General features: G+C 43.3%; 1 protein-coding gene across 4 annotated transcripts in view; it reads left to right on the forward strand.

Annotated features, from left to right (window-relative positions):
- The first annotated feature begins 5,812 nt into the window (after positions 1–5,812).
- Tbc1d31 (TBC1 domain family member 31) overlaps positions 5,813–22,257 on the forward strand; it is a 61,016-nt gene continuing 44,571 nt past the window's right edge. Inside the window, exons 1-4 of one of the 4 annotated variants that reach the window (XM_021216712.1) lie at positions 5,813–6,004; positions 9,453–9,599; positions 13,999–14,114; positions 17,295–17,473. In XM_021216712.1, coding sequence (XP_021072371.1) covers positions 5,928–6,004; positions 9,453–9,599; positions 13,999–14,114; positions 17,295–17,473 — 519 coding nt within the window. In that variant the 5' untranslated portion in view covers positions 5,813–5,927. The remainder of the gene's footprint in view (positions 6,005–9,452; positions 9,600–13,998; positions 14,115–17,294; positions 17,474–22,257) is intronic. The other 3 variants (XM_029531053.1, XM_029531054.1, XM_029531055.1) reach the window with 3 other exon arrangements.

Consider the following 22,257-nt stretch of genomic DNA (forward strand, 5'->3'; position numbering starts at 1 on the left):
AGAGGAGAGGAGAAGAGAAGAGAAGAGAAGAGAAGAGAAGAGAAGAGAAGAGAAGAGAAGAGAAGAGAAGAGAAGAGAAGAGAAGAGAAGAGAAGTAGAGGCTGGCCATGAGCACATGGAGTGGGGTGGGTGTGGAGGGAATGGGGAGAGAGCGAGAGCAGGAAGACAAGAGCAAGAGAGAACAAGAGAGAGAGAGAGAGAGAGGAGGGAGACAAGCAGCTCCTTTTATAGAGTCAAGCCTACCGGGCTGTTGCCAGGTAACTGTGGGGCGGAGCTTAGACAGAGTGCTAACAGTATGCATATGACGGATGCACGTGCATGTGTGTTCCTGTTCACGTAATTGAGAGAGTGTGTGTGGTGTGCACCTATGTGTGCCATTGTGTATGCATGTAGGTCAGAGGACAGCCTCTCAGGTGTCAGTTTTTGCCTTCTACCTTGTTGGGGATAAGCTGTCCTTACTGCTCCCTGCTAAGAAAGCCTATGAGTTCTGGTTACTCTCTTGTCTTCACCTCGTCTCACCACAGGAGTGCAGGATTAGGTCTCACACCACCTTGCTCAGCTTCCATTCTGGTTTGGGGCATTCAAACAGGGGTCCTCACACTTGGATGGCAAAAGGTTTACCAGCTGGGCCATCTCCCCAGTCCAACACTTAAATTCTTTTAAGTGGCCGCTCTTCACTCTCCCCCCCCCCCCCCCCCCCCCCCCCCCCCCCCCCCCCCCCCCAACACCTCTCTCTCTCTCTCTCTCTCTCTCTCTCTCTCTCTGCTCTGGGTGTGCCTTGAGTGAGGGGGGAGCCTTGGTGGCCCCCCCCCCCCCCCCAGCCCCTCACCTCCATCCCACCCCCTATAGACAAAAGTGCACCTAGGAACAGGAATTCCCATTAGATCCTTGGCATAAGAGTCAAACACCATCCAGTGGCAGCCTGTGCACTTCTACCTTCTGACTTGTGCCTGCATGCTACTTGATCGTACCATGTGCTCAATACTAACAGTTGCTGCTCTTATTGTTGCCACAGGCGGCTTTGAAGTGTGAAAAGAGATGGGATTGAGGGTTTATATTTATTTATATTTATATACTGAGGGTATATTATATTTATATTTATTATTGATGGGAGGAATAGATTGCTGGCTGGGTATGTGCATTTGTACACTGGCGTATGTAGGCAAGTGTCAAACTCAGTAAGTAGTCCAGACTAACTGGCTGTGGAGCCCCTGGGACCGATCTGCCAGTCTCTACTTCCCCAGGACCAGGATTGTAAATGTGAACCTCCATGCCCAGCCTTTTTGGTGTATCCTGGGGGTTTGAACTCAGCACAGCAAGCCCATTACCAGTTGAACCATCTCCCCAGTTCCATAGGAAAAGGTTTCTTAAAGATGATTCCCCAAATCCCCCCCCAAAGATGAAGATGATATTATCTTCACTAATATCATCTGTTTGACAAACAGCCTTTTTAAAAAGTGGAAAAACAAGCCACAGACTAAAAAAAAATATTTGCAAAGTATATATCTGTACAATGAAAAGCTTGTACTTAGGATATATGAATGAGTCTCAAAGCACAATAATAAGAATTCAAACAATCCAATTAAAAACACATAAAGGATTCGAGCAGATACTTAGCAAGAATTCACATAGAACACAAATAACTGCATTAAGGGATGCTGAGCCTCATTTGCCGTTTCAGAAGAAGGAATTAAAATCGCCATGGATACCGCAATATCTTCAGAGTGGCCAAAATGACAGAGATTCATTACCAACGAGGAACACCTGGACTCCTGCTTTGAGGCGGTGTGTGTGTGTGTGTGTGTGTGTGTGTGTGTGTGTGTGTGTGTGTGTGAGAGAGAGAGAGAGAGAGAGAGAGAGAGAGAGAGAGAGAGAACTACCAACCGTATGGAACACATCTGCCAGCCTCCTGAAAAGCTAAACTGATGCCTGCCACACAAGGCAATGGCTCCACTCTCAGGAACACCTCCCAGAGAAATAAAGGAGTGTTCACAACAGCTTTACTCAGGAGTAGAAAAACCGGAAACCATGGTAATGTTCATGAATGGGTAGACAGATCATACGGATATAATGGGACACCACTTAGCAATGAAAATGATGACTATTCTAGCAATTATTTTTCAATTGTGAAAGTTTGACAGTATTTTGTTTTGGGTTTTTATTTGTGTGCTTTTAATTTGCAGAAGTTAGTAACTGCAGCTCACCTACTGCACCAAAGTTCTCGATTTTAGGAGCCCAGCTTTAGTCATTTGAACATGCTTCTAAATAAAACAAAACCAAAACTATGCTTTTGATCTATAATAATAGCTCAATAACTTTGTCAAAAAAAAACTCTATTATATGCAGTGATGGTTTGTGGAAGGGTGTGGCAAGTTTAAATTTGTATTGTGTGTGGTGTTCAAATAAAGTGAAATCTACATTCATGTGACTTATTGGTCAGCATGGCCATTAATTAATGAGTAGAAAATGATTAAACTTTGATTTCCTTTAAAAAAAAAAAAAAAAAAAAAGAAAATGATGACTAACTGGTGTCCCAACAAAACAACTGAATCTCTTGATAACAATTTCAAGTTCATTCTATATAAAAGAATCCAATTGAAGGAGAAAAGGGGGGTGAATAAGACTCCAGTTATATAAATGTCTAGAAAGTAATTAATGCGAGGAACAGACACTATCCGGCCGTGGCAGTACACCAAGTCGGGTGGGGATAGAAAAAGATCACAAAGAAGAGATAGGAGGGAATCTTACAGTGACAAACACTTTTATCCTCTTGATTTGGTAGTAGGGTCACAATGAGTACTTATGTCAAACTTACACAATTATATACTTTAAATATGCAAATAAAGAATATATATAGGGTTCGTATGTGTCTATCTGTTATTGACTAATGATCCATGGGATATTTTTTCTGAGTCAAAGTAAAACTTTGTGGCTCAGGCTGGGCTCCAATTTGAAATCACCCAGTCTGAGCCTCCCAAGTGCTAGCATTATAGGTATGTGTCATGATGCTGACCAAACAGTTCTTTTGTGGTTGCTTTTTTGTTTTTGAAAATCATGAGGCTCAAGCACAGAAGGATCATAATTCTATTTTGGCTTTCCTCTTGCTTCAAATTCCTAGGGAATAGGGATAATAGTAGCACCTACCTGAAGCGAATCAAATTCTTTCCCCTTTCCCCTCATATATGTCTACATACTACACTCAGTATGCATGAAGCCTAGCAAATACACACACATGTGCACACACACACACACACACACACACACACACACACACACACGCACATATGCACCAGTCTTTGAAGATGTAAGTTAAGGAGTTTCTGGCTGGTGAGATGGCTCAGTGGTTAAGAGCACTGAAAGTCCTGAGTTCAAATCCCAGTAACCACATGGTGGCTCACAACCATCCGTGATGAGATCTGGCGCCCTCTTATCTGGCACCCTCTTCTGGAGTGTCTGAAGACAGCTGTCTTTTAGACACACCAGAAGAGGGCACCAGATCTTGTCACGGATGGTTGTGAGCCAACATGTGGTTGCTGGGATTTGAACTCAGGACCTTCGGAAGTGCAGTCCAGTGCTCTTAACTGCTGAGCCATCTCACCAGCGCATAATAAATAAATCTTTTTTTTTTTTAAGTTGAGTTTTATCTAAGAATACCATTCTGGACTATTCTTATGAACCCTAAATCCAGCTGTAACTGTCCGTGGTAAATGGCAAGTCAAGCTCTGAGACTGAGAGAGAACCTTGTAAGATACTGACTCAAATAGCCTTGCATGAGTGCCCCAAAGGGAACAGGAGACAGAAGCAGGTGTGGGTCGGGAGTGCAGGCTGATCTATGTTAATGAGGGAGCAGTTGTAAGAAGCTTACTGAAGCTGACAAAGGGCCGAGACTATGATACAGTTGCCATTACATGCCTCATTAACAAGAAGGAAAGAGATACATACTCGTTGGATACATCTTTTGCAGAGCCTGACAGTGTCTGGATACTCACCTTAAGTCTCAGGAGCCATATGCTCATCAGATTACTATAGCTCAAAACTGATCAGGAGAGAAAGGTCCTTTCCTAGGCAGTGTGGTGAACTCAAGTCCTGTTCCCTTAAAAATATTTACACTCTCACAAAATTTAGAACTAAGATGAAAGGATGGACTATCCAGAGACTACCCCACCTGGGGATTCATCCCATCATCAGCCACCAAACCCAGACACTATTGCACATGCCAGCAAGATTCTGCTGAAGGGACCCTGATATAGCAGCCTCTTGTGAGGCTATACCAGTGCCTGGCAAACACCGAAGTGGATGCTCACACTCATCTACTGGATGGAACACAGGACCCCCAGTGGAGAAGCTAGAGAAAGTACCCAAGGAGCTGAAGGGGGCTGCAACCCTATAAGTGGAACAACAACATGAACTAACCAGTACCCCCTGAGCTTGTGTCTCTAGCTGCATATGTAGCAGAAGATGGCCTGGTCGACCATCATTGGGAAGAGAGGCCCCTTGGTCTTGAAAACTTTATATGACGAAGGCCAGGGCCAAGAAGTGGGAGTGGGTGGGTAGGGGAGCAAGGGTGGGGGAGGGTATAGGGAACTTTTGGGAATAGCATTTGAAATGTAAATAAAGAAAATATCTAATAAAATAAAATAAGTTAAAAATATTTATACTCTCTTTTGAAAACCTCATTTAAATTTTACTTTACTTTATGATTTTTCATTTATTTTCATATATGAGAAATGTAGAAGGATATTTGCAACAGGCAGAAGGTGACTATCCCAGACAAAGAAGAAAATCTTTGTCGACAGACGCTGTTGACACTGAATGTTGAGAAAATACATTTCTTGTCTTTTCATTTGGTTTTTGGTTTTGCGAAACAGGGTTTCTTTGTGTAACTCTGGCTATCCTGGAACTAGTTCTGTAGACCAATCTAGCCTGAACTCATAAGATCTGCCTGCTTCTGCCTCCCAAGTACTGGGATTGAAGATGTGTGCCACCACTACCTGGCATAATTTCTGTTTTATACACCAAATGTGGAACAATTTCATTAGAAACTAACTTGCAACTTCATACAGCACTGAAGTGAAGTTCAAAGTATTATCTAAATTGTTTCTCTGTGAATTAAGTGCGTCGGCACGTTAAGCACGCGGGACAGCCACACATAGTAAGCACTAAATTAACACTGAGTGAATTTTGCTAAGTGAAAAAGATTTCTGATGCCAGTGTAGCTGGTTCTTGACGTTTTTACTTTACTAGATTATGAACAGTGGGCTGGAAACCATAATGTGGGAGCATCTTGTAAATTTACGCAATTAAAGCATGTTGAGTATGGCAAAAAAAACCAAAACAACAACAACAAAACAAACAAAAACAAACCAAACAAAACGGAATTCATTTAGGTCTGTGGGGTTCTGCAGTGCCTGTAAGTTCTAGGGAAGGAACTCCTCCAATTCTCATCGAACTTGTCTTTTGCATCTCTATTAGTTATTTCTATAAATCTCTTATTCTAAACGCAATATAGAACGAAATGCAGGAGGCAGCAGGTCTCAGGAGAAAAACACTTTTGATGTCTATAGGTGTCAGAAACCTGAAGTCCCAGACTTGGATTACAGAAAACTACAACTCCCGGAAGCCTTTGGGTAGCAGAATTACCGAGAAGCCTCAGAAAAGGGGTGGAGTCTAGAGAGAAGCCGTTGGTCGTTACCATTGTCCTGAGTGGAGGGACCACGTGAGCGGAGGTGGGCGGATCCGCATTCTGATTGGTTGTAACTAGAAGGGGCTTCCCCCGCGTGATTGGTACAGTCCTTGGGGGCGGAGACCCCGCGGCGGCCGCTCGAATTTCCCGGGTTGGGTGCGCGGGGACTGCTGGGTAGCTCTCGGGACGGTTACCCCATCGGGTCAGCCGTGGTCCGGAGTCGGGGTAGGGGCGGGGGCTCGACATGCAGAGCACTGACCTGGGCAACAAGGAGAGCGGCAAGATATGGCACCGCAAGCCATCGCCAGCCACTCACGAAGGGTGAGACCGGCGAGGGGGCGGGTCTGCGGGAGGCTGAAGTGGGAAGCGTGGAGGAAGGATGCTGGCCCGGGGAGTCTGACTCTGGCCGTGCGCTGCATCCCTGGGTTGGGACCTCAGGAGGAGCAAGTAGCTCCGGAAACCGTAGATTGCAGTTGTCCCAGATTCTGGTCCCCGGTCACGGTGAGAGGCAGGCAGGAGAAGGCTCGACGACTTGTGCAAAAGAATTTGCAGTTCAGCTGAGTGCCAGGACTCCACCTGCTTTTGATTTATTAATGTCTATTCCAGTTGGGAAAAAAACTCCAGGAGGTGATGGGAGCATAGAAGGCAATGCACATCTACCTTTCCAAAAGCCGAAGCTCTCCATCCTTAAGTCATTCATTACATTGCACACCTGTAATGTTGAGAGCCTAGTGTGGGCCAAGCACGCTTTCCACTATGGAACAACGCGCAGACTTACGTCCTGCAGTTGCACAGAGTGTGTGTTGCGGGACCTGTCAACGATGTGGGGACTTTTACCTGCCTGTGCTTCTTTTCATTCCCTTTGGAGTAGACGGCCTGGTTTTAGACTCAGCCTCTTGTGTGACGTCAGTGGGAGACCCCCCCGCCCCCAAACCATGCATTTGTTTTGGTTCCCATGGTGCATGCCTATGTGATCTTGGTGTTTCTGATTACCTAGGCTTGCGTGGACTGCATGGTATCACTTGGGTTCTTATCCCGAGGTTTGTTTCTCAAGAGCCTTTTCTATTTATCTTTTAGTTGCTTCCCTAGAAATCAAACTAAGTGTTTTTGTAAGCTGAAAAGCAGTAATAAGTGGATCAGCCACTTATTTGACTAGCCAGCCACTGTGGTTTTCTGGTGGCTGTCTACCCTTTATCAATGCTATTGACCCATCGACCTATTGAATAAACAATCTTGTCAATAGTGGAGATTCTTCGGCGTTTTCATTTCAGCTTGGAAAGCAGTTTTGAGCCAGAACAGCTAAGTTGAACCCGCCAGCAGAGCTCAGAAAGAACTAAAAAGGGTGAGCTTATGCAGTAGTAAGTCTCAGAGGCTGAAAACATTCTAGGCCTAGATTAGATTGGACAGAGGCTAGAAGCTTTGAGGACTAGGCCTAGGTTAACAGACAAAAGGAAGTAAGCCTCCAGGATGACAGTTACATCAGGAGAATAAAAAAACACGTGTGTGTGTGTGTGTGCAGGTATGCTTGTAAAGCCCAGAGGTCAACATCAGGGTCTTCCTTAACTGCTCTTCACCTTAGTTTTTGAGACAGAGACTCTGACTGAACTTGGTGCTTATCACTTTAGCTCAAGGGAGCTGTTTCCAACTCCCCTTCACTGGGGTTACAGATGTGGGCCGTGATGCAAAGCTTAATTTTTGTATTTTCAACACCATGAAACTCCATAAAGATGAACAGCGTAAGATTTTTTTTTCTATATCCCTGATCAATCTGAAAAAGTTCTATGTTTAGATAAACAGGAAGAAAAATCATTTTTTCACTGCTGAGGATTCAACCTAGGGCCTTGTACATAATAGGCAAGCGCTTTACCAGGGAACCCGTGAGGAAAATGTTTAACCCACTTATCAATGTAGCATCTTTCCGTAAGCTTTGAAAATGAGATTTTAATTTGGACTATTAGAACTCAACATATAAGGGACTGGAGAAATGGCTCAGAGCTTCCGTGCATTGGCTTCTCTTGCAGAGGATGTAAGCTTAATTTCCAGTATCCGCTTGGTACCTCACAACCTTCTATAACTCCAGTCTCAGGGGGAATCTAACACCCTCTTCTAGCATCTGCAGGCACCAGGCATGGGCACAGTGCACAGACATGTATTCAGTCAAAAGATAAATCATTTTTAAAAGATTCATACTCAAAAGATAAAAATTTCATGATTAAATATTATTCTTGAAATAAAGGAAGGGGCCTAGCCAGAGGACTCAGAAGGCTTAAGGGAGCTTGTGGCCAAGCCTGATCTCTTGAGCCTTAGCCCCTGGGTACCTTATGGTAGGAGAGCTCCAACTCCTGTAGGTTGTCCTATGACCTCCACATGTCAGGCATGTGTGAGTGCAAATGCACACACATAAAGTCATTTTAAACAGAGTGGAATTGTGCTGGTCTTCAAGACCAGAATGACGATGCATGATTTTGTTTTCTCGTCCTTGTTTTTGAGATAGGATCTCACCGTACAACCCAAGCTGGGTTCAAACTCAGTTTTCCTGCTTGTGTTTCCTGAGTCCTGGAATTATAGGTGTGCATCGCTGTGCATCTCTGTATAGTCAAGAAACCGTTTGGGGCTGCAAGTTTTTTGTTGTTGTTGTTGTTGCTGTTGTTTTTTTTTTTCCCTCACATTTTGTGTGTGCACGGCATGGCATATTTGTGGAAGTCAGAGGTCAACTTGTGGGTATCATTTCTCTCCTTCCTTCACTGGGGCCTAGGGGATCAAACTCCGGTCACCAGGTTTGGTGGCGAGCATCTTTGCCTGATGAGCCATTCCCACCGGCCCAGTAGGTTTTCTAAACCATTTTTCAGCACAAGAATTCTTCAAAAATAGTACACTTAAGACAAATAGCGCTGTACATTCGGTACAAAGTTTGCTCATGAAAGTAGTGTATGATTAAGGACAAATACATATCAAGACTAGAAAAACAGACTGGGCAGGAGCTACCCATGTCACTGTTCTCTGCACACAGCAAGCAGCATTTATGTTTATCTGTTTTTCCCCATGTGTATACCTTTTCTTTTGCATATTTATGTTAATTGTATGCTTGCTTGTATTTGTGTATGAGTAATTTAAAGCTCAAGGTTAAAATGTTTGAATTTTCCACATAGCTTTAGTGCATACTATCTGTATCTATAGGATATTATTAAGGAATTAACTCTACTTTTTACTGTTGGAGTAGAAGTCTGATTCATGGGTTTTCAAAGAGTGACGTATAGCACTTCACAGACATGGAGTGAGCGCTGTGTATTGTAGGTCAGGTTCAGGGACACAGCAATGAACAGGTAGTCCTGAGAGCACGCACTTGCCAGGGCACTGTGTAGGTCTCCGAAGTGGAGATATAACTCACGCTTTGTGGAGCGTTTTACGTTACAGAAGGACTTTCCTACCCTGTTGCCTATTCATCAGAATGCTGTTTGTGCCTTTTTACTGTCATCTTTGCCACTAAACTGTAAGTGACAAAATAACCTTGTCTCCATTATTCCTAGTGTCTGGCTTCATCAGTTCTGACATGAAGTAAGTTTTCTAGTATATAATGAATAAACGAATGTTAGCTTCTTTCCTAGTGAAAGGCTTTCTGAACTGTTTAGAAATCCTTCTAAGACTGGTTCTGAGAGGAACATCAGTAGGAAGGAGAAGCAGGCAGGAAGCCTTCAATAGAACCCAATACATAAAAGCCGGTAGGGTATGTGGTGTGGAGTGTAACATTTAGATTGTTGTGTTTTGACAGAATTATAGTGAACATTGTCCACAGCACTTCTGAATACCATCCAAAAGTCTTACGGTTTTTGAATGTGGCTTTTGATGCCTCAGGCGATTCCTTCATTGCTGGGGACCATCAGGGGAACATCTATGTTTTTGACTTGCATGGAAACAGGTAAGCAGATGCTTTCAATATGTCCCTTATTATTTAGGGAGTTATTGTTGACTATACCAGATACTTACTGATGACTTACAGAGCCCCGCTGAGTTCTTAGGAAGTGACTAAGTGCTGGTGGAACAGTGGAGGACTGGTTCACAGAGTGACTGGCAGCTCTGAGGATTCTTCCTGAGACCGGGTCTTATTATGTCCCAGGGTGGCCTCTCGACCCTGCAGTGGTTCTACATCAACCTCCCCACTGTGGGGAGCCACCAATCCTGCTTTGCTTGTTCTTTCTTTTCATTGCAATTTCTGTATTGCATTTTATTTATTTTATGTGTGTATGTGTATGCATACACAGCATGCCACAATTTGCATGTGCAGGTCAAAGGGCAGCTCCCAAGAGTCGATTGTCACCTTCTGCCATGTGTGTCCCAGTGATTGAAATCGTGTCAGTTAGGTGTAGGGGCAAGCACCTTTCCCCACTGAGATAAAGTCCCCCAGCCCTGCTCGCTTCCCCTTAAATTTAAGTTTTCATGGCTGCTCATGTGTCATCAAGTCCTGGTGCTTTGTTAGGTGTTTTAGAAACTGGGTTTCCTCTGAACCTTTTTGTTACAGTGTACTAGATCCAAGAACCACAAGGAGTTGGAGTCACCCTTCCTCCCAGAAGCGGTTAAGTAGGATTGGACACTAAGTATCCATGGCGAGGGGAGGCCAGGAGACAAGGTGGGAAGGGAATGTGGTGTACATCCAGCAACAGTCACAGGATGACTGCATGGGGCAAGTGTCACTGACTAGGAGTTAGAGAGCCTTGATCAAATAAGAGCACATTGGGAAAATAATACTGCACAAGGACTTCAGGTAAGAAAAGAAAGAAAGCTAGAGTGAACCCTTCGGTTTTAGACTAGTTAGACTTGTCAGCATAAACTCTGGGTTTGCATAGAGATAGAAATAAACACAGACATCTATGTGAGGAGGAACACCTCTTTCCTAGTGTTGTCCCCTCAGAGGGCCAGGACAGCGTGCCAGGAGCAGTGTACAGACCTTGTGCTCAGTTCTTAGATCCCAAGAACTAATCATTGGTAAAAAGAAACCAGAGGTCCTTGCGGAAATGGTAGGTTTCAGTATAGGAGCAGGCGTGCTATAGGATGAACCTATAACATTTCATAGACAAAAAAATTATCCCCAGAACAATAAAAATGTCAGGAAGCCAGCTTGCGAGAGTACCTACAGCGGAGATAATTTGAGCAGTAATGTAAGTACTGAGAATGATGTGTCATGCCCCTGATGCCACTCACAACCCATGCATTCCTGCTGTAAGCAGCGCTTTAATGCAGACTGCGATGTGGCACAGTCAAAAATTTTTCTCCCTACAAAATTCTTTATTTTATCTTCCAATACTGGGGCTTCGAACTCAGGGCTTTACACAGGTAAGCATTTTGCCACTGAGAAATCGCCAGCCTCACCACAAAATCCTGATTATAGAAGAAACAGAGTACTGGTTAAAGTGAGAAGGCTGGCACGCACTGTAGACACCAAACGATTAACGCTAATAGGGCCAGTCAAGACTGGTGGCCAGATGCAGTAAAAAGCACACAGTGGTTCTGTGTGGTTCTTGCCAAAGACAGAATCCAGATGCAGCCGGGTGGAGTCAGTCATCAGTTAGTAGGGATGTTCACTAAAAAAAACTGTCCTGGGACTGTCACAGAGGTCACAGTCAAGAATGTTGGGAAAGGGAGTCATCCCTCAGATGGAGGGAGACTGGAGAGACATGGCGGAGGCATGAGTCTACACCCATCCTCCGCCTCCTGTCAGGCCGCTGCGTGACACCTGTTAGAACGCGGAAGGTCTCTGATGATTAGGGGTGGAAATGTCGGGAACATGATTGTGGTCACTTACTCAGATTTATCTGAAGTCTGCTAGAAATCTGCTAACCATCATTTCTGTGCCTCACTGAAAATAGCAGTGAGCCTGCTGCCCCACCCTCGTTCTCCCTCCCCCTCCCCAGCGGTCTCACCCGGAGTTGCTCCTGCTGCTGGACAGTGAGATGCTGGCCCCTTACACAATAGCACGCTTCTGCGTCACCTCACCGATTCTCAGCGGGTCCTTGCCCCTTTGTGGTTTGCCATTCTCCAGCAACTGCTGCAAACGCTTTACAATTTCTTTGCCTACTTGTGTTGGACATAGATCTTCCTCTCACTGCTCAGCCTCCTGATTTATGAGAAAACAGATGCCAAAGCCTCCCTTTCTTTTTCCCCATCGCAGCCTCCATGATGCCAGTGAGTTCATATATCCGTAACCTGTCATCTTGTTCCTAAACCAGTGGTGCTGATTACTCACTGGTCCCATCCCTGCCTTCAGCCTCTCCTGGGTCTTCACACCCAGGACTTCACATCTGGGACTTCCCTGCTTGTTTTGTCCATTTTCTCTTTGATGTCTATGATAGGGGAGGAGAAGTAATTGCCTCTACCCTCCTAAATTGTGAGCCAGGGTTCTTATGGCAGAAGACAGATTAGCAAGGAGAGAACAGGTTATGACAGAGGCCTTATGGGTGTTCAGGGAGCGACCAAGTTCCCGATTACTTGCAGCAGAAAACAATAAAAACTTAGAGGAGTGAACAGGAAAGACTTGCTTCTCTCGAAAGGCAGTGAGCTGTGGGAAGGCAAGCATTCGCAGAATAGCGGTAGGTGATGTGGTATGCTGATCCCTCTGGGGCCTTCCCCAAGAGAAGGCTCTGCCTTTTAATTGACCTTTGTCCTTTGTGATAGACAGGGGAGGAGGGACACCCTTGAAGTTTATTCAGATTTACATAGACCAGACAGATCAATACCAGAAAAGCATAGAACTTTGTTTGCATCGGCCCCTTAATTGTTTGAGCAAAACAATCCTTAGACAGAGGTGTGTTTGAGGATGAACATTCATGGCTGAACTGAGCAGTAAGCTGAAGGGCCGTGAAGCCAGGCGTGATTATTAAGCCCTCAGTCTTTCTTAGGGCCCAGCACAGTGGTCTCTTTCCAGTCTCCTTTATAGTGAAATACTGAATATTTCCATCTCCCCCTCTCTCTTAGGCTTCGAGTTACAACTCTGCTGGTTTTCCCACCTCTCTGACCATTTCATCCCTTGCTTTGCTGGCTCCTTCCAGTGTCTAATCCCATATGTGGTGATGCTCAGGCGCCTGCCCTCCCAGGCGCCTGCCCTGGGGTTGTCCTCCCAGTGCTCTCTTGAGTCATCTCACCAGCGGAGCCTTGGGCATTACATGACCAGGTGTGGTGTGCATTCTGTTGACTGAGATGTAGCTTCTAGGATTCCTCTGATGGGTTCTCCAGTAGCTACTAGCAGCTTGCAGCCCTTGAACCTTCATAAGGTGACTAGATACACACTGCACTTGAAGACCTAGGATGAAATAAAAATGGAATATTTGATTAAACATTGAAATAAGCTTTTGGATATTAAAAATAGTTGTATCTTTTTCTTTACTATAACATAGCTCCTAGACAGATTTAAGTTACACATATGGCCTGTGTAGTATCTCTTGGACCCCATAGATCTGAATGTTGTATAGGGGCCTTGAACTCAACATCTTTAAAATTTAAGATTCCCTACCCTCAAGCTTGTGCCCTTTCTCCTAAGCACAGACGCTTCATGTTTTGTAAATGAAATTCTAGTTACGTGTCAAGCTTTCTTAAGAACTCACCACACGGTATTTAATCCAATCACAAACTCTTGGGCTTCCTTTTTTTTTTTTTTTAATGTACTATTTTTATTGATTATTTGAGCTGCCTTGTGAGGCCTGCCAATCACATTCAGTTCCCAGTCCTTCTAGGTCCAACCCCCAGCCCTGTTTGGCTTCTTGTTCTGATCTTCATTTAACACTTGAGAACTTCCTGTTCTTCCTCTTGCCCCGTGTTTAATGCATCCCCGCTCTCTCTCGGCTTAACACAGCCCCTCCTGTGCGTCCTCACTGTGTGCCTGTATCTCTGGGTGAGGTCTTCCCTAGGAGCTTTCACAGTAACCACCTTTTCTTCTCTGTCCCTCCATCTGTCAGTTGTCTCTGCTTCCAGAAGCATCCTTCTAAAAGACATGGCTAGTTGTAATTTTGCTATGCTAAATTAACAGAAACTTAGCAATGGCTCCCCAATTAACCAGTTACTGACAAAAAATTTAAAAACGTAACAAGACTTCCCAGTTGTGGAAGTGGAACCCAGTGTCCTCAGCATGGCTCCTGAGAGAGGTGACGGTAGCCCTGGCATGTTGCACGTGGCAAGACTCCTCTGATTACTCACAGTGGGTCTCAGACCTCCTGTCTGGTTGTGGCCCACCAGTTTTAGGTCTCGTTTTCCCCTCTAAGGACTCCACCACTGTAAAGTTTGTGATCACTGGTAGACCTTCTGATACTAATACAGCCATTTCTTAATAGGTTTAATCTTGTTCAGCGAACAGCACAAGCGTGCACAGCTCTGGCCTTTAATCTTCGTAGGAAATCTGAGTTCCTTGTGGCGTTAGCTGATTATTCTATTAAATGTTTCGATACAGGTAAGAAGTCCTCCTGTTTGTCTTCTGAAGCCGACTAAAACATAGCCCAGCAGACTGCAGGGTCCTTACAGTCTGTAGCCTCAGGAGCAAGGCTGCTCACAGGACTTAAGGAAGCACTGTACGTGTGACTGGCTCCAGCCTTAATACAGGGTATATATATGAGAGCCAGCCAATGAGAGATGCATAGGGTAGGATCTGGGAGACGTCTAAGGATGCTTCCATGGCCTCAGTGGTGGATTGCCCTTCAGCACGCATGCAGAGACTCTGCTGGTTATTACTGATGTAGGAGGGCCACTCAAGCTTCGGTGTCTAGAATTCTACCTGAGGCTCTCCCATGCAGACATAGTTAATTGAATTACCGCCTATGTGTGCACGTGAGGGCAAGCTGACTGTAACATCTCTCACCCCATCATCACCAGGGTTGACGTATTGTCTATGGGGTTAAATTCCGTTTCCAGTCCTCCTGCCTTCCTGATGCCCAGTCTGTTAGAGTTGCTGGCCCTGCTGGTGAGACCAGCCCCAGCTCTGAGTCCTTAACAGAAGCCATTTATTTGTAGCTAAGGGGCAAGTGAATAATAAAGATATTCCTACCATGTGGGAAACCCCTGGAGTTAAGGTTTACCTCCCGCCAGGCATGGTGGCCATGCCTTTAATCCCAGCACTCAGGAGGCAGAAGCAGGTGGATTTCTGAGTTCGAGGCTAGCCTGGTCTACAGAGTGAGTTCCAGGACAGCCAGGGCTACACAGAGAAACCCTGTCTCGAAAAAAAAACAAAAACAAACAAACAAACAAAAAGGATTACCTCCCATGAGTGCAAATCTGACACCTGCCTTTCAAGACCAAATTCCATAATATACTTGTATTCTAAATAAATACAAACAAAAAATCCCACATACTTCATACTGTATTATACGTATTCTTTAAGTTGGCATTCTGGAGTGCTGTAGTTTAAAACCCTTACTCTTCAATTACAAGTGAAAAGAAAAAAAATTGTATTTTTGTTACTAAATAATTGATAGTATATAACATTTAGAAAGATATAAGTACTGATTTATTTTCATCCTAGTAACTCTCTGAGACAGATATTCTTATGACCATTTGCAGAGAGGAAACTGAGGCAGTGAAATAGTTTGACCAGGGTTCCACGTTTATATAAAGTAAAGCAAAGATTGGGAACCTGTGTCCTGCACTCTCCCCACAAATAAGTACAAATAGTTATCTCTTTTAGTAGCGTCTAGAAATTCAGTCAGCTCTGCTGGGACAAAAGTTCTTTAAAACATTAAGTCTGTCTATGCCTAAAACTAGCTTCTACCATTTTGTTCTGTCTGAACTCCAATTTTTTTTTTTTTTTTTTTGGTTTATTTTGAGACAGGGTTTCTCTGTGTAGCCCTGGCTGTCCTGGAACTCACTTTGTAGACCAGGCTGGCCTCGAACTCAGAAATCTGCCTGCCTTCTGCCTCCCGAGTGCTTGGATTAAAGGTGTGTGCCACCACCGCCCGGCCTGAGCTCCATTTTTTAATAGCCTACTTTCTCATTGAACCTGACACCCACTAAGTTCCTTAGATGCTATCTCCACTTTTTAACTTCCTATTCATCTCTTTCTGTTTGCGGCCAAATCCTGCTTCCTCACAGCATCTATTAGTAAACCCAACTTTTGTGCCTCCTACTCCCGACAAAGCAACACTACCCCACAATAGCGAGACTGTCTCCAAGGTTGTAAGAGCCCTGACTGTTTCATCTTCAGCCAGTTGGCCTACTTCTTGGAAATCGGCTGTGCAATTGAGTCTCCTCAGAACGACAGAGAAGCTGCTGCACCCTTGGTACCTCAACAGTATGGCTGCCTAAACAAGCCAAGAGCATTGGTACCACTCGTCATGCTGTCCTGGAAGGAAGCAGTCTCATAGGCTCCACCCCTCCCCCCAGACAGGAAGCAGTCTCATAGGCTCCACCCCTCCCCCCAGACAGGAAGCAGTCTCATAGGCTCCTCCCCTCCCCCCAGACAGGAAGCAATCTCATAGGCTCCACCCCTGGACAAAGAACTATAGCATAGTTAGCCAGCTCTTAATTTTCTATTCAACATCAGGGGAAAAAAAAAAAAAGAACTGCACTTCATAAAACAGGAGCTTTTTTTCCCCATCATAAGCTGATGGGGACAACATAAGGAGTTGAAAAGCAGTGCTTTAAATGTAGCTTATGAAAAGCTACAGTGTTATCCTCCCTCTTGCTGAGGGTCAGGAAGGAATGTGTAATAATGGCAGACATTAGCTGGTATTTGGAAACCCCTGTTTTCACTCCTAACCTTGGTATCTGACCGCTTTGTGCTTTCTCTCTCGCCTCACTTCCATCTCTCTGGAAGGATTTGGATCACAAAAGTGATATGATATAGACAACTTAGATAAATTCACATAAGCATGGGGATAAAATGAAACTCACATTTCGTTACCCAGTGCTAATTACCATAAATAGTTTTGGTATTTTCTCTACCATTCTGTTTTCTCTGTTTACACACACAGACACATGACTACCTCAAAGTCAAAACCTTTATTTGTTTGTTTGTTTGTTTACTTATTTAGACAGTTTTGCAGTGCATCCTCTGGCCTGGAATTTACTGTGTAGCCCAGTCTTCAAACTCAACCTTTCTGCTTTAGCCTGCTATGCGCTAAGATTAGAGACCCATACCACCATGCCTGTCCCAAATTCAATTTAAATTTTTATTATGTGGTTTTCTTTAATTTATTTTCTGAAATAGGATCTCTCTGTGTGGTCAGAACTGACCTCATATTTACTATGTTGCCCAGGGTAGCTTTAAGCTATAGTGATCCCCCTGCCTCAACCTCCCAAGTGCTCACAGGGTGACAGGTATGTGTCAGGATGCCTAGCAATATCAATTCTTTAATTCAGATTTATCCTTTTCCCCTGTCATGCTAAAACTGTTCTCCTTTGTGTATTATCACATGGTTTGACACAGCACCAGCTTCTTGTGTGTCCACTGGAGCCCAGAGCTCAGCGCATAGACAGTGTTTCTCCATCACTGATAGCTTTTGAATTTGCTCCTTTTCTCCATTGCCTTTGTCTTTGCTTAAGCCCCTATTTCTTGTCTGGATTGTTCAGCAATGTAAGTTGTATATCAGTGAGTGATGGTTTACCGATGTAACAGTTTCTCTGTTACCACTGTTCACAGTCACCAAGGAGCTGGTTAGCTGGATGAGAGGACATGAGTCGTCGGTGTGTTCCATTTCTGTGCACGCATCTGGGAGATACGCCATCACTACTTCCTCTGACACAGCTCAGCTCTGGGACTTGGATACTTTCCAGAGGAAAAGAAAGCTGAACATCCGCCAGTCGGTGGGCATACAGAAGGTCGGTGTCTCGGCGTGGGCTTTTCCCACTCTCCCTGGTCACAGGAGTCAGGGGTGCAATAGCAAGGGGTCATCGTGTCTTCAGTAGCTGAGGTCTCAGCACAGCACAGGCAAATAATCGGGCTTAACTGTCGCTCACAGCTGTGTTCAGAACACAGTTATGTCTGATATGTTCAGAACACAGAGATTTTCCTTCTAAATTACTATAGCTGTAAAATGTCCACTGCCATAAGCAACAGATTTAAGATTTCTTAGTGTAACATTAAAACATTTAAGATGTTTTCAAATATTGCTCTGAACAACTTTAAACACATAGCAGGTCTATAAGAACTTCATAGTAAACAAGGGTGCCTGTCATCTAGAATTCTTCATTAACATGTTACTCTACTATGAATTCAGTACATGCTAGTATAAAGTAACTTTAAATGCAAGCAACATTGTACTTAAGTATTTAAGCTTGCATTTAATCGATCATGGTTGAAGTGTTTGTTAATAGAATAATTTATATCCTAAGTGCCTACACATCACTAAGTGAGTGTGACAGATGTGTGCACTTGTGACCTGTATGGGGTAGGTGATCTGTACTGTTGCCTGAGAAATTCCCATCATATCTTTTTCTTTTCTTTTCTTTTCTTTTCTTTTCTTTTCTTTTCTTTTCTTTTCTTTTCTTTTCTTTTCTCTCTTTCCTTTCTCTCTTTCTTTCTCTTTCTTTTTTCTCTTTCTTTCTCTTTCTTTCTTTCTCTCTCTTTTCTTCTTCTCCTCCTCTTCTTTCTTTTCTTTCTTTCTTTCTTTCTTTCTTTTTTTTTTTGCAAAGGAGATGAAAATGTACTTTTTATTGTGGATTCATCTTTTTAACATGTAAAACTTTATTAAAGGTGAATCTCTATTGAAGCCCACTCAATGGGAATGACCAAAGCTGATTATACAACACTGTTTATTTAATTAATCCAGGTAATTTCCATTAATTGGATTCAAAACTATCCGATCTTAACCAAGCAATAAGTCTTACTGTCTGGTGACTTTTGCTGGCAGCAGTGGCCACTTGCTTCTTAAACTTAGAGAAAAAGATAGCATGAGAATAAAATCTCCACATGGTAAAACCAATTTTCTAAAAATATTTTTTTATTGATTCTTTAGGAATCTCTTACATGCAAACAGCGTATTTTAAACCCATATACCCTCCTCTACTCCCCTAACATCTCCAAGTTTCACTTCTCCCGCCACCAGACCTCAACTTCATGTCTTTTTAAAGAAAAGAAAACAAAACACTATTTGCGTTCCTATGGAAGCATAGATGACCTCCGATAACCATAGCAACCCTAGGTAAAAGAACAGTCTGAAGCCATAGTCTCAAGGTGACAAGAAAAGTAACATACACCCAATCAAGCATCCGAGGGAACCAAAATAAAGCAGGCCAATTAATCAGTGTTCATTGAGTGATTGTCATTAACACTTTAATTACGACTGCCAACCTGTGAACTGAAGGTTAGATGGAGGGTGACATGCTTAAAAACAAACTAGCGTTCAGTTTTGCTGCCCTGGATTATAGCATGCAGAAATAAACCGCAAAGTCCATTGGTTATAGCCAACGTTGTAAAAGTAACATCTGTTCACCTGATTTAATTGTCATCTCAGAGGCTTACTGCTGAATAAACTCACCCTGTCTAGCTTTTTCTGAACTCTGGCCAGCAGACCCAAACTCCTCTCCAAGCTGATTGATTCAAACTGGCTTTACTCCGCTTCTGACTGAATTGCTCTGCTTGGCCTCAAACAAACTCCAGCAGTTTGTTCTAATCTTCTGGCTCCTTCATCTGCATCCTGTCATTTGTCATGAGAGTTGGGAGTATCCTGTCTCTGACTCTTGCTGTCAAGTCTTTCTCTGATTCATCCCTTTTTCTGCCCCTCAATTGGACATCAATTTCAAACATGCCTTTTTCCTTCTACAAACTAACCTTACCTTCATTGTTTGCTATTGAAGGTGTATACTAAGGGTGTATCTGTATTTCCAGCAGTGGGATTAAAGATATGTAATGTGTCTGCATTCCAGCCAGATCACATACACCTAGAAGGTGGAATCCCTTGCTATACCAGACATGTGGCTGGATTAAAATCCTCCACACAACAATCTCATACATTGAATTATTTTTATTTTATGGCATTTTTTATGTTCTTTCTCAGAGCATAGTTTCATAATCATATAGCTGCTTTGCAATATGTGTCATTTCCCTCATTGCTCAGTAATCACACCTTTCATAGATGTTTCTGATACTTTTCTACTGTCGTTTGGTTTTGTCTCTTATAAAACTCATAAACTAAACTATTTTGTAATACTTATATAAGGCTTGTTTTATGTGTTTTGTTCTTTTTAATCACTAATTAGTATTCCATGTATAAATATAGCACCTTTAAGAGATGATTCACTTATTTTGTTTTTAGAGTTTATTTTTTTCTACTCTGATTAGCTAAATACTATTTTCAGGAGTATCTGTGTCTCCAGTGAGATTGCTTTATTTAGGCTATGTTATAATGTGGTATTGCCTTTATTCTCTTCCTTATTAATATGAGCAGCTACTAATGCATGTCAACCAAAAATTTATCATTTGGTCTCCATGGAAATCCCAAAGTTCTTTAGTGTGCTTTTAATAATTAAAAAGAAAATAGGAGTTGTAGCCAAGTATTCATTAGGGACATGGACCAAATGTCTTAGTAGGTCTTCTCCTCTTTAATTGCTTTAGCACTTAAATGAATTTTAAATCCCAAAGCAGAGAGAGAAGTGAGAAGTGGGAGTTGAGCCCTCTGTGGAGATGGTTGTGGAACAGTGAGAGGAAGCCTTCTGCTCCTCTTACCCTGCTCCCAGCGAGGACACTACTCACTCACTCACAGTCGCTTCACAATGCCTCCAGATTCTAGTATTAGGATGCAATTTATGTCTTATGTATATATAAACTTTATATACTGTGTGTGGGGGGGTATATTGTATAAACATTTTAATATATAGAATGTTCTGTGATGCTTATTTGTAAAAATATTGTAAAGTAATAGAACACTGTAGTCTGTAATCATTTACCAGCAAATGATTAAAAAACGACCGTTGAGCAAACGGTGACTCAACAAGCTTGCTGACCTGAATTTGATCCCTGGAAGCCACAGGCTGGAAAAAGAGAATTGAGACCTACAAGTTGTCCTCTCACCACCACATGTGTGCTGTCACATATGTGCATGCACACGCATGTGCACAAAAGTAAATATAATACAAAGCCAAAACCATATAGCCCTTACAACTGTTTAACAATGTAAAATAGCCTGGTGTGCAGAATATTCCAGTAATCTTAGCACTCAGGAGGCTGCAGGATTACCCCTAGTTCAAGGCCAGCCTGATCTGCAGAGCCAGTTATAAGCCAACCAGGACTATATAGTAAGACTGTACCTCAAAAATAAATAAATAGAAATATTCTTTCCCTGGCCTATGCAAACTTTGGAGATAGCCGAATAGTCTCTGCTCCTGTGCACAGTGTTAGAAGTGGACACGAACTGTAACCCAGTCTTCAAAATAAAACTCCTTAGCTGCTTCTCTGGCCTCTGATTCTTTTTTTTTTTTTTAAAGATTTATTTTATTTATTTTATGTATATGAGTACACTGCTGTTATCTTTCATGTGATTATTGGGAATTGAACTTTAGGACCTCTGCTCACTCCAGTCAACCCCTCTAGCTTAGGTTCAAAGATTTATCCCTGCTTGCTCCGGCCCAAAGATTTATTTATTATTATAAATAAGTTCTTCAGATGTACTAGAAGAGGGAGTCAGATCTCATTACAGGTGGTTGTGAGACACCATGTAGTTGCGGGGATTTGAACTCAGGACCTTCAGAAGAGCAGTCAGTGCTCTTACCCACTGAGCTATCTCGCCAGTCCACCCCACCCCCCCATCTTCTGATTCTTATAAGGAAGAAGTTTGTCTAAAGGCTTCAGTAGATTCCTAGTGATCTCTACAAGGTACTTTACCCAGTGGAAGAGAAAAATATTAGCAGCACCTACCTCTGCGGTGACTTCAGGACTTACATGATAATGCATGCAAGGTGCCTATGCAGTGCTTAGGAAAATTGTCACCTGTCATCCATCCACCCACTTACCCACCTACCTACCCACCTACCTACCTACCTACCTACCTACCTACCTATCTAATCTTTCTATCTCTGTGAGACAAATTAATATAGCCCAGGCTGACCTTGAACTCACTATATAGCTAATGATGGCCTTGATTTTCTGATTTTTTTCCTGTCTCTGTCTCCTGTGTGCTGAGACTTACAGGCATGTGCCACCACGCCCAGTTTATGTGTGCCATGTTGGAGTTTGAACCCATGGCTTCATACTTGGTAGGCAAACTCCCTACCAACTGTGCTTTGCTCTGAGTCTCTAGGTGTGTTCTTTAAAATGTGTTCTAAAAATAAGATAGTAATAATATTTTTCTTGAGCTGTTGGCATATAATCCTTTACTGACATTAAGACTCAGAAGGCGTTAACTCAGTTTATGGCAGCGTATGACCTGACCTTGCTGACCTGGCAGCCAAATCTGAACGGAGCCGGCCGAAACCTAAAGCACAAATGTATCCCGGGAGGCTGCTGCCTGGGGCTGCCTGTCAGAGTGTGCATCACACTACAGAACCTTCTCAAGTGGGTAATGATGCTAGCTGACGCATCTCCACTCCTGCGATGTTCAGAGCAGTGACTGTGGGTTTCACTTTGATTTCACAGTGTCTTTTGTTGTTCGTGGTGTCGTTGGTTCTTT

This window comes from Mus pahari, chromosome 17 (assembly GCF_900095145.1).
Source record: "Mus pahari chromosome 17, PAHARI_EIJ_v1.1, whole genome shotgun sequence".
NCBI classification, from domain to species: Eukaryota; Metazoa; Chordata; class Mammalia; order Rodentia; family Muridae; genus Mus; species Mus pahari.